The 12,590-nt window shown below is 46.5% G+C and overlaps 1 protein-coding gene across 9 annotated transcripts in view; it reads right to left on the bottom strand.

The window, feature by feature from the left end:
- Window positions 1-6,492: 6,492 nt before the first annotated feature.
- The window catches only part of LOC119956439 (inositol 1,4,5-triphosphate receptor associated 2-like), a 140,966-nt gene continuing 134,868 nt past the window's right edge, over window positions 6,493-12,590 (bottom strand). For all 9 annotated transcript variants that reach the window (XM_038783667.1, XM_038783670.1, XM_038783666.1 and 6 more), the window contains one exon: window positions 6,493-6,783. In XM_038783667.1, coding sequence (XP_038639595.1) covers window positions 6,540-6,783 — 244 coding nt within the window. In that variant the 3' untranslated portion in view covers window positions 6,493-6,539. The remainder of the gene's footprint in view (window positions 6,784-12,590) is intronic.

Consider the following 12,590-nt stretch of genomic DNA (forward strand, 5'->3'; position numbering starts at 1 on the left):
GGGCAACAGAATGAGTGTTAGCATTGGTTGTTCAGATGATGACATAAGGTGCTTTCACGGACAGAATGTGACTGGCGCTACATAGTGTGTTGACCTGAGGTGTTCTGTGCTGGAGTCTGCTGGGAAAGTGTGTGTGGGGCTTGGCAACTAGAAGTGTTATGTCACATCCATCATGTCCTGGATTTACTTGATGTACTCTCCTGTCTGGGGAAGATATTGCTGCTGGTTTCCTCTGCCACTTCTTCCTCCTTGGGAGAGTTCATCTCATTACAGTCTCCACTACATTACAGGTAAGAGAGAGACCCCAGGGAGCAGCAATCCCAGCTCTCCATTCCTGCGGCGGTTGAAGCCTCAAATCCAGGAGTAGGTAAGCTGCTCTGACCTATGCTGTGGTTCTATTAGAAATACTTTGATAAGAGGGCAGCACGGTGGCTCAGTGGGTTAGCCCTGTAGCCTCACAGCGCTGAGGTACCAGGTTCGATCCCGGCTCTGGGTCACTGTCCGGGTGGAGTTTGCACATTCTCCCTGTGTTTGCGTGGGTTCCGCCCCCACAACCCAAAGATGTGCAGGGTAGGTGGATTGAACATGCTAAATTGCCCCTTAATTGGAAAAAATGAATTGGGTATTCTAAATTTATATATAAGAAAAAGAAATACTTTGATAAAATGGACACATCATCCCGCCCACCTTTCATGAGTGGCTAGGGAGTTTAGAGATGGGATACCAATGCGTGGGTCAATTGAGTCACAGCAAAGCTCACCCCATCAATCAACAGGTTGCTGACCCATACAACGATCCTGTCATTTCATCAGTCGTGGGTGGCACAGTGGTTAGCATTGCTGCCTACGGCGCTGAGGACCCGGGTTCCTGTCCGTGTGGAGTTTGCACATTCTCCCCGTGTCTGCGTGGGTTTCACCCCCACAACCCAAAGATGTGCAGGGTAGGTAGATTGGCCACTCTAAATTGCCCCTTAATTGGAAAAAATAATTGGGTACTCTAAATTTATTTATTTTTTTTAATTTCATCAGTCGTGTTTCTGTTTTGATGTCTGATTTAGTCTAAATTTAGATACAAATTAGACCATGCCCTAATGTGAAGTTATCTGAGTATATTATATCCACTGATGCACTGAGTGAGTATATTATATCCACTGATGCACTGAGTGAGTATATTATATCCACTGATGCACTGTGTATATGACAGTAAGAAGTCTTACAACACCAGGTTAAAGTCCAACAGGTTTGATTCAAACACGAGCTTTCGGAGCGCAGCTCCTTCCTCAGGTGAAGAAAGGAGCTTCCTCACCTGAGGAAGGAGCTGCGCTCCGAAAGCTCGTGTTTGAATCAAACCTGTTGGACTTTAACCTGGTGTTGTAAGACTTCTTACTGTGCTCACCCCAGTCCAACGCCGGCATCTCCACATCCTGAGTATATGATACACACCAATGCACTGAAATCCAATAAGTTACTTTATGAAGAGGGTTCTCTAATAAGTTATTTTGATAACATGAAATGACAATTATTGTCTTTATAGGATGTGGTTAAACAGGGAATGTTTAATGATTTGTCCCCCATAAAAAAACCTAACAATAAGGTATTTTGCAAGTTTATGGCGACGACATAACCAATGTTTTAGGAATTTTGATTTTTGGTCCTCTGCCAGTATTCACCCAATTATACGATTTATGACATAAGTAAAATATCTATTTAAATCTAATTTTGTTTTGCACTTCAGCAAATAGATGTTTTTATGGTACATGGCTGTTAGATTATTATAGAGATGAATCAGGAAAAAAAAACATGCGCAGTCTTTTAGTAAAAGATAGTAATGAATTGAACACAGAGGATTCTACTTTTTCATTAAAAAAATATTTGTTACACATACTTTTTGTCAATTTCTACAGGTTTTTAAAAGGAGTTTAATGTACAAAGTATGCACATTGTGATATCCTCCGAATAGCCAAAATTGTAAATATCATAGCAGTAGCTGCATAGAATGATGAGCAAGACATTTGATCTTAAAAAATCAGCTTGTATCAAGTCACCTTGTCAGGAGGCTTTAAGTTCAAGCACGAAACCCAAGTGCAGTTCTTGGGGAGAGCTAAATTTATCGGTGTCATATTTTGCGTGAAAAGTTAAACAGCAGCTCCAATCCAGAAATGCAGGTGAATATAAAATATACTAAGGCTTTATTCATCGGGCCTGGGAGGTTATTTACCAGTGGCCCATAAACTCTACCAGCTATTATTGGGAAAATTGCCAGCTTTGCCACCATAACTGTACTTCTAAACTATTTCTCTGAAGTGTTTTAGAATGTCACAAAACACTAAAAATCCAATTCTTTTTCCTCATGGAGAAGGGGAATACATAGTACAGCAAAACCAACTTAAACCATTGTTCATCAGATTTTTGGGGAAAAGAGTGAACTAAATGAAACCATGCAAATAGAAATTAACTTTTTTTCCACAGAGCATTCATAATTTAACTATTTCCATTTTAAAGTTACCTAAATTGTATAAAAATTAAAGAACGGTTCAATCTTTGAAATATTGGGCGTGATTCGACCATCACGTTGTGCCAGGAGGGAGCCAAGTGCAACGGGTGAATCTCAGGAAATCTGGCTTTGCGGCAGGTGCCGGGTCACCCGACTCGCTATGCCCACCGCTATCTGAATCATGCCAAATTATATTTAAATGAGCCATTAGGCCCATTTAAATATTCCAACGCAGCATGGGAAAGGTGGTGGTGCAGGGATATTGTCACTGGACTAGTAATCCATGGCTCTGGGAACCTGGGTTCGAATCCAGGGGCAGCACGGTAGCATGGCATAAAGGCTTCACAACTCCAGGGTCCCAGGTTCAGTTCCTGGCTGGGTCACTGTCTGTGCGGAGTCTGCACGTCCTCCCCGTGTGTGCATGGGTTTCCTCCCAAAGTCCAAAGATGTGCGGGTTAGGTGGATTGGCCATGCTAAATTGCCCGTAGTGTCCTAAAAAGTAAGGTTAAGGGGGGGTTGGGTTACGGTATAGGGTGGATACGTGGGTTTGAGTGGGGTGATCATTGCTCGGCACAACATCGAGGGCTGAAGGGCCTGTTCTGTGCTGTACTGTTCTATGTTCTAGCATTTACCCGACATCCGTAAGTCACTGAAGGTAAAGGAAGAAAAGGTAAGAGAGAGGCAAAAGTAGACATTGAGCCACTGGAAAACATGGCTGGAGAAGTAATAATAGGAAACAAAGAAATGGCAGTCGAACTGAATAGTTACTGTGCATCAGTCTTCACGGCGGAAGACACCAGTGGGATGCCAGAGCTCCAGGAGAATAAGTGAGTACAGTGGCCATTACTGAGGAGATGATTCTGGGGAAGCTGAAAGGTCTGAAGGTGGATAAATCACCTGGACCGGGACTACACCCCAGGGTCCTAAAAGAGATAGCTGAGGGGATGGTGGAGGCATTGGTGATGATCCTTCAGGAATCACTGGAGGCAGGAAGGGTCCCAGAGGACTGGAAAGTGGCTAATGTAACATCACTGTTTAAGAAGGGAGGGAGGCACAAGACGGGAAATTATAGGCCGGTTAGCCTGACTTCGGCCATTGATAAGATTTTACAGTCCATTATTAAAGATGAGATCGCGGAGTACTTGGAAGTGCATGATAAAATAGGACTGAGTCAGCACGGTGTTTAATCTGTTAAGAGTTCTTTGAGGAAGTAACAAGGAAGCTAGACAAAGGAGAACCAGTGGATGTGATTTATTTAGATTTCCGGAAGGCCTTTGACAAGGTGCCGCGCAGGAGTCTGTTACATAAGTTGAGACCATAATGTTCAAGGTAAGATCCTGGCATAGGTAGAGGATTGGCTGACTGCCAGAAGGCAGAGAGTGGGGATAAAGGGGTCTTTTTCAGGATGGCAGCCGGTGACTAGTGGTGTACCTCAGGAATCGGTGCTGGGACCACTACTTTTCACAATATACATTAATGATCTGGAGGAAGGAACTGAAGGCAAGGTTGCTAAGTTTGCAGATGATACAAAGATCTGTAGTGGGGAAGGTAGTATTGAGGAAACAGGCATGCTGCAGAAGGACGAACAGGCTAGGAGGGTGGGCAAAGAAGTGGCAGATGGAATACAATGCGGAAAAGTGTGAGGTTATGCACTTTGGAAGGAGAAATGGAGGCACAGACTTCTAAATAGGAAGATGCTTAGGCAATCAGAAGCACAAAGGGACTTGGGAGTCCTTGTTTACGATTCTCTTAAGGTTAATGTGCAGGTTCAGTCGGCAGTTAGGAAGGCAAATGCAATGTTAGCATTCATGTCGAGAGGGCTAGAATACAAGACCAGGGATATAATTCTGAGGCTATATAAGGCTCTGGTCAGACCCCATTTGGAGTATTATGAGCAGTTTTGGGCCCCGTATCTAAGGAAGAATGTGCTGGCCTTGGAAAGAGTCCAGATGAGGTTCACAAGAATGATCCCTGGAATGAAGAACCTGTTGTATGAGGAACGATTGAGGACTCTGGGCCTGTACTCGTTGGAGTTTAGAAGGATGAGGGGGGATCTTATTGAAACTTACAGGATACTGCGTGGCCTGGATAGAGTGGACGAGGAGAGAACGTTGCCACTTGTAGGAAAAACTAAAAGCAGAGGACACAATCTCAGAGTAAAGGGACGATCCTTTAAAACAGAGGAATTTATTCAGCCAATGGGTGGTAAATCTGTTAAACTCTTTGCATAGAAGGCTGTGGAGGCCAAATCACTGAGTGTCATTAAAACAGAGATAGCTTTGTTCAATAAGGGGATCAGGGGTTATGGGCAGAAGGCAGGAGAATGGGAATGAGAAAAATGTCAGCCATGATTGAATGGCGGAGCAGACTCGATGGGCTGAGTGGCCCAATTCTGCTCCTATGTCTTATGGTCGCACCGGCAAGGCTTCGGCTGGACGCCAATCGTACTGGTTTCCACAAGTATGGACCAGGCAGGATCTCCACTTCCCAGAGTCTTGGAGGCCATTGGATCTCCCGGGGTAGTTGGGGTCAGGTCAGACAAGCTGTGCCAGGAGCACTACCCAGATGCCAGGTTGGCACTGCCAAGAGCCGGGGCCTGAGGGGGCCATGCACATGAAAGGAGGGGTATTAAGGGGCCTCTTAAAGGTTGGGAGATGAAGAGAAAGGTCCTGAAAGGGGGGGGGGGGGCTTGAAAGGGTGGACCTCAGCGATCCCATGGCAGGGTATCCTCACATGGGGCCGGGGTTGGGGAAAATGCCCAGGAGGTGTGTGTGGGGGGTTGGGGGGGGGGGGGGGGGGGGGGGGCGCGGTGACATTGCCTGAGGGTGGGAGGTATATGGGACCCTCAAGCTCACAGAAATCAGATCACCCTTTCAAAATGGTGCCCCAATCTCCCCACTGTAGATACAATTTTAAAGTGTTGGCTGGACTGGGAAGAAACTCCCCCCAGGCCCAAAAAAATGACTTAAGTGCAGGTGAATACCAGTCTGGATCTCACCCAAGCAGCCGTCAGGAAACACCCTGCCAAAGCCACTCAATATTGACACTTGGAACACTTTTGGGTGAATCGCACCCACTGTTATTTCAATTTAATATTTTTAAAAGAAATTCCCTGAAAACACATGGGCTGCTGCATAAGATTTGCTTTGAATTGGGATAATAAAAATGTGCATTAAGGTTCTGCTAAAAGGCGGATTTCTCCGCCCGTTCTCCAGATTCTCCGGACACGCTGCAGTGAATGGGAGATTTGGCTGAGTGCCAAATTCCCCGTTCTCACTGGCAGCCAGCAGAGGGGCGGATCGCAAAGCCGAATCCCGGCCCAAAGCAGAGTCAGCCGATGATGAAACAAAGCAAATGGAAAGCTTCCCTACTGCCTCCCCTAACCTAGATCAGTTGTTTTATTTTATAAATTTAGATTACCCAATTATTTTTTCCAATTAAGGGCAAATTTAGAGTGGCCAATCCACCTACTCGGCACATTTTTGGGTTGTGGGGGCGAAACCCACGCAGACACGGGGAGAATGTGCAAACTCCTAACGGACAGTGACCCAGAGCCGGGATCGAACCCAGGACCTCAGCACCGTGAGGCAGCTGTGCTAACCACTAGGCCACCATGCTGCCCCCAGATCAGTTGGTTAGAGAATCAATAAAAACTAAAGTAGTTGGGCTGGGTTTCCAATTGTTGACATAAATTAATGAAATAGCATGTTCTATCATGCTTCTTAAAGGCAGTGAGAGAACTTGTGGGGGAGAATGTGAGGAAGAATTATTTTACGCAGTGAGTGGCAATAAACTGCCCACCATGGTGGTGGAAACAGACAATGAATGATTAAAAAAGGAAATAGGCGAGCACTGATTGAATTGCTCTGGATAGCTTGCATAGGTCTCTGTATGTGCTGCACTTACTGGAGCACTTGATCTGGTAAAATAATATCTATAGGTACCAAGGGAAATTGACATGTTAAGAATGGTTTAGAGCAGTAACTTGTTAAAATTAGGTTAAAATGTATAAGTGGTTGTTTATTTCAAAGAGTACAATAATTGCTTCAAACAGGTGGTGGAGCTTCATGCCGTAGCCTGATCTGAGGGCAAAGTAAGGCTTTCACTACGGACCAGAAGTTGTTGTCAGTACATTCTGCAAATTGGTGCTTCTGACATGACCAGGGTAATAAGGAGAAAAGGCTAAAAAATGCCACAAGCATCATTGTGAAAATCACCAGAAGACAGACGAGACTTATGTTCTTAACCTGAGAACAAAACCGAGTGAACAGGGCCGACTGGTCTTCATATCTAGAGAGAGATAAAAAAAAAAATGCCAATTCCAATACTGTATCAGGACTGGTCTAAAGTAATAAATGCAGAATGTTATTTTCTAAAGCATACTGCAAGTTTCCTAAACTGCTATTTTTACAATACATCTTCAGTAATATTACAAATTAAGTCACAGCTCAATCATCTTATGCCTTCACACATTCAGAGCAACATGGCTGCTGATGATCAGCTTTGCAAATGACATGCTCCTAGTAATGTAATGATCATGGATTAAACTGCACACCTCTGGAGAGGTTTATACAACTATTGCTCACATGTAAATAAGCAATGTATTTAGTACTGGTACTAATATAATATAGTATACTGAAGAATTAAATTTTTGTTCAGCACTAAAGTTGTTGTCAGATACTGCCCTGCAGAAGAAAGCAGCTACATTGATCAAACATCAATGTCATTGTTGCTGAATCGATCAACTGTCTTTCAGGTCATAAAAAAAAATCTTGCTTTCACTAATCTTGCCCTTTTAAAAATACCAGACATAAGAATAGAAAATGATGAAAATACTCAGCAGGTCAGGGAGCATCTGTTTAATTTGATATGTTCACCTCTTTTCTCTCTCTATGTCTGCTGCCTGCCTTCTACACATTTTTAGTTTGCTTTTGCAAAAATACCAGACAACAGTCAGTGAATCATTTGTATAAACTAGGCTATTGGCAACAACCGCCAGTTATAAATTATATTGTCACTACTTCCATCAATGTTAATTTTTCCTGAACTGCTAATTTATAATCCTAAACAATCTTCCAGTAACTGATATCTTCACTGCTTTGAACACAAAGGTCAAGGATAAGGAAAAGCTCATTACAACTCAGCCCACTAATAATACTCTAATTTTCCTATACCATTCAGCTTCATTTTTAATTTATCCAATTCTTTTGTTGAGATCAAGACTTATTTTGTCCTCATCTCCCAGATTCTTCCCTTTCTTCACCTAATCAATGTTTTCTCATTTGCCTTGTCTGCATTCTTAATTTTTTCAATCATAATGTCTTCCAACACGATAAACTTTAGCCATTCCAGTGCACATTGAACAGACTGATAAAAGTTTCTAGACACTGATGCGATCATCAATTCACACAAAACCAGCAGTAGAAGTAAACTGTGGCTTTAATCAACTAGAACAGTGCCTGCCTGCGACTGGTCTGTTAGTGGGAGCCGCCTACAGGGCGACTGCTCTTTGTACCTCCCCTCAAGGGGTGGAGCCGGGGCGGAGCCCACACAAGCCCCAACATGCTACATTATAGGTAATACCATACAATGGTCCATAGGTGGAGCCCACATGGGCAACAGTGTAATACAGATAAGCACATGGTGAATTGTTACAGCAATATATTCACCACATTCACCCCGTTAAAAAAATGAATGCCGGCGTGGATGACGGGTTCATAAGTTCAGCCTGTGTTGTGCACTGTGAACGGCGAAGCTCTGGTGTTGCCGCTGGCCCGGGCGTCGAACTCATCCGTAGGGCTTTAATGACTGTGGCCGCGGTCATGTCGGGGCAAGGGGATTGCAAAGGGAAAGCAGAAGAACTCGTCGGTGATGTTGAGGAAATGTGTTGCGGTTGTTGGAGGGGAAGGGCCCTTTGAAATCGATACTGAGGCGCTCAAAGGGCCGGGTGCCTTTACCAGGTGGGCCTTAGGGGCTGGTTTAGCTCACAAGGCTAAATCGCTGGCTTTTAAAGCAGACCAAGCAGGCCAGCAGCACGGTCCGATTCCCGTACCAGCCTCCCCGGACAGGCGCCGGAATGTGGCGACTAGGGGCTTTTCACAGTAACTTCATTGAAGCCTACTCGTGACAATAAGCGATTTTCATTTTCATTATATGGACGATAGAAGTGGGGCTTGCACTCCGCGCAGATTTGGCAGTCCCTGGTCATGGCTCTGACCTCCGTGGAGTAGGGCAGGTTGCGGGCCTGGATGTAGTGGAGAAGCCGGGTGACCCCCGGGTGGCAGAGGTCATCGTGGATAACCCGGAGTCAGTCATCTTGCACTTGCACATGTACCGCGGGACAGGCATCTGGGGGTTCGTTGAGCTTCCCAGGACGATATACTATATCGTTCGATCCTCCACCTCAAGATCTTATCATTCTTGAATTTGCCCCGCTGCGTATTATCGAACATGAAGGCTACCAACCGTTGGGCGGTGACAAGGGTAAACCTCCTACCAGCGAGGTAATGCCTGCAGTGCCGCACGGCTTCCACGATGGCATATGCCTCCTTTTCGACTGAGGAGTGTTGAATTTCGGAGGTGGTGAGGGTTCGTGAAAAAAACGCTACAGGCCTGCCAGCCTGATTGAGGGTAGCGGCGAGGGCGACCTCTGATGCGTCGCTCTCCACCTGGAAGGGGACGGACTCGTCCGCCGCATGAATCGCGGCTTTGGCAATATCTGCCTTGATGCAGCTGAAGGCTTGGCGGGCCTCAGCCGCCAGTGGGAAGATGATGGCCTTGATCAGTGGGCGGGCTTTGTCCGCATAGTTGGGGACCCACTGGCCGTAAAATGAAAAGAACCCGAGGCACCTTATCAGGGCCTTGGGGAAGGGGGAGTTGCAGGAGGGAGCACATACGGTCGGGGTGGGGTCCTAGAACCCCATTTTCCATGACGTAGTCGAGGATGGTGTAGCCACCTAAGATGGACACTGGGCTACCAAAATGGAGAACTGCTAAGGCTGCAGGGAGAAAACAGTCTTAGTAAGGACAAGCAGTTTGCAGAAGGCTAATTAGCATTCTGCACGTACAAAACCAGTTTATGGCCAGGTGCAGAATCTCAGCTAAAGGTGTAAATGGCAACAACGATTTGCATAGTAATGAGGTGATCCAGATCTAGGCCCACACAATAGAAACATTTGGGTTTGAATGGATACTTTGAGTGGACGCCCAGACGAAACGGCACCAGAAGTATCCATCACAAAGAACCCTAGAGACCGCCCCACCCATCGAGAAGAGACCCTCAGATTAGGGGGTTTGGAAAATATCGATTGGGAGAAGACCCAATCGATACCTAGCAGGTGAAAGAGCCCGCCCCAAAGGGCAGGGACCTCTCGGACCTATAAAAAGGTCAAGCACATGATTCGGTCTGTTGCTTCCAGACTCCGGCCTAGGCTGTTGCATCCTGACTCCGGCCCCAGCCTCCCGATCCTGTCTTTCATCACCGGCCGTTGAGCATCAGCCATCGTTCAGTAAGTGCCAAAACAACGCTCGCTACGTGACCCGGCATTGCTTATACTCTAGCCGACTATTAGTGAACAGAAGGTGCAGTCCAGAAAGGAACAAAGGCCTTGTCCCCTGACCTTGCTGGTTCCTACTTAGATAAGTATTTAGTCGTTTAATAGTAGAAATAAGTATTAGTCTTTAGCGTATGCATGTGTATTTATTATATTGGTTATAATAAATATCAATCGTTTGAACTTACTAATCGGTGTACAGTTTTATTACTTTGAACCTGACCTTGATATACTTGTGAGGTGTCTAAATACGGCAACTGGCGACTCCGAGCAGAATTACATACACAGAGCTGTAGTAGTGTTAAGCACACGGCCTTTAAACGGAGGCGTGTTAATACACTCCAATAAACGCGTAATACACTCAAGTAAAACGTGCAACAATGGCTAGTCTGGTTGTGCGGAAAACGCACTTTTCCTTCTTGTAAGTGAGGTTAAGGGTTCGGACAGTTTGGAGAAATCTCTGTGGAGGTTGGCATCGTGGTCCTGCTGATCATGGCCGCAGATGGTGACATTGTCCAAGTACGGAAATGTGGCCCGCAGCCCGTACTAGTCCACCATTCGGTCCATGGTTCTTTGAAAGACCGAGATCCCGTTCGTGACACCAAAGGGGACCCGGAGGAAGTGGAAGAGGCAGCCGTCTGCCTTCAAAACCGTGTAGTAGTGGTCCTCCGGGCGGATTGGGAGCTGGTGGTACGCAGACTTCAGATCCACCGCGCGTATACCCCGTTCACGGGCCTTACGTAGAGGCGTCTGCGTAGGTGGAGGCTTCCTCGAGTTGAACAGAGATTCGATGGCTCACCTGTGTGTAGAGGAGACTCAGCTTCTGTTCGTCGGAGACGGAAGGCGAGGAGGAGGCGGAGGTGGCGAGGTAGGCCTTGAAACAGCAGAGCCAGTGCGAAAAAATTTATTTTGCCTCCGCGGCCTGCGGATCGAGTTCCAGTCGGTCAGGTTTGAGGGCCGATTCCATAGCGGCGTTGTAGTTGATTAAATTGATGCGACCATCAATTCACAGGAAACCAGAAGTAGAAGTAAACTGTGGCTTTTTTTTATAAACAAACAATTTTATTGAGGTATTTTAGGCATATAGAAAAAGTGACGATCAGCCATCCCCTTTCCTTGGTCAGCCCCCCAGCCATGTGTTGCGCTTCCTCTGGCCCGCTTCCTGGCCGGCTCCACCCATGACCTCTTCACTGTTACCATGCCCAGTTTCCATCTCCGTCAGCAGAACAACTCCCCCCTCTCCCCCCTAGCAACACCATCCAACACCTAACCCCTGTTCTAATCTAACTATATGGACACCCCCCCACCTCGGCTTCCGTTGACTAGCTGCACTCAGCTAGCCTGGGACTCCCAGCCTCAGCACCAGCCAGTCTCCCATCCATTGTTCCCAGTCACCCCACCCCCCGTCCCCTCCATACCACTTCCCCAGAACAGCCCTACTTTAGCAAACACTCTGTACAAGTCATAAACAACCCCCACAATAGCACAATTCAAGTTAAACAAGAAAAAAAGATAAGAAATAATAGGCACTCTTCAGTCCTAGCCATACACAGAAAAAGATTGCACAAAGTTCCCCGAAGCATCCATTTTAACCCAACCCTATTAACTGTTTTCTTTATTAATTCCCCCCCAGCCAAACTCCAACTAAGCAAAGAGACCAAAGAGGAAACATTCAGGAAAACCACGCAAAAACAAGAAAAAAGATACATCCCAAAACGAGAGAGACACCACATATACTTAAAATCTCTAACACGAGTCCAAACGTTCTCAGCTCAGGGCCAGCCCTTGCTTCTTAACGAAGTCCATCGCCTCTTCGGGTTCCTCAAAATAGTGGTGCTGACCCTTATACGTAACCCACAGTCGCGTCGGAAAAAGCAGCCCGAATTTCACCTTGTTTTTATACAGTATCTCCTTTAACTGCCTGTAGCCTCCCCTCCTCCTGGCCACCTCCGCGCTCAAATCTTGGTAAACACGCAGGGTGGTATTGTCCCACATACAGCTTTGTGTGCTCTTTGCCCATTGCAGCACCCGTTCCTTGTCCAGGTACCTGTGAAAGCGTACCACCATCGCTCGTGGGGGGCCCTCTTGTCGCGGCTGCCTCGCCTGCACTGTGTGTGCCCTGTCCACTTCGTTCCACAGCAACTTCTGAAACATACCCTCCACAAATGCGGCAGCGTCTAGCCCCTCCGGGAGGCCCACGATTCTCACGTTCTGCCGGTGAGACCTGTTGTCCAGGTCCTCCAGCCTTTCCAGAAGCACTTTTTGCTGGTCCCTCAGCCTCCAAATCTCCACATCTACCACCGTTTGAAAGTCAGCCTGCTCCTCCACTGACTTCTCCAACTGCTGGAGCTTCTCAGCCTGATCATCCAGCCTTTTTCCCATCCGATCAATCGACTTCTGAAGTGGCTCCAAGTTGTCACGCTTCAAAGCCAAACATCCCTCCTGCATAGTCTGCAGCAGCTGCTCCATTGTGGGCTGGGCTGTCGGCTCATTGCTGTGAATACCAGCCATGCTGGTCTCTCTCACAGCCTCCACTGTGCCCTT

Source organism: Scyliorhinus canicula, chromosome 23 (assembly GCF_902713615.1).
Source record: "Scyliorhinus canicula chromosome 23, sScyCan1.1, whole genome shotgun sequence".
NCBI lineage: Eukaryota > Metazoa > Chordata > Chondrichthyes > Carcharhiniformes > Scyliorhinidae > Scyliorhinus > Scyliorhinus canicula.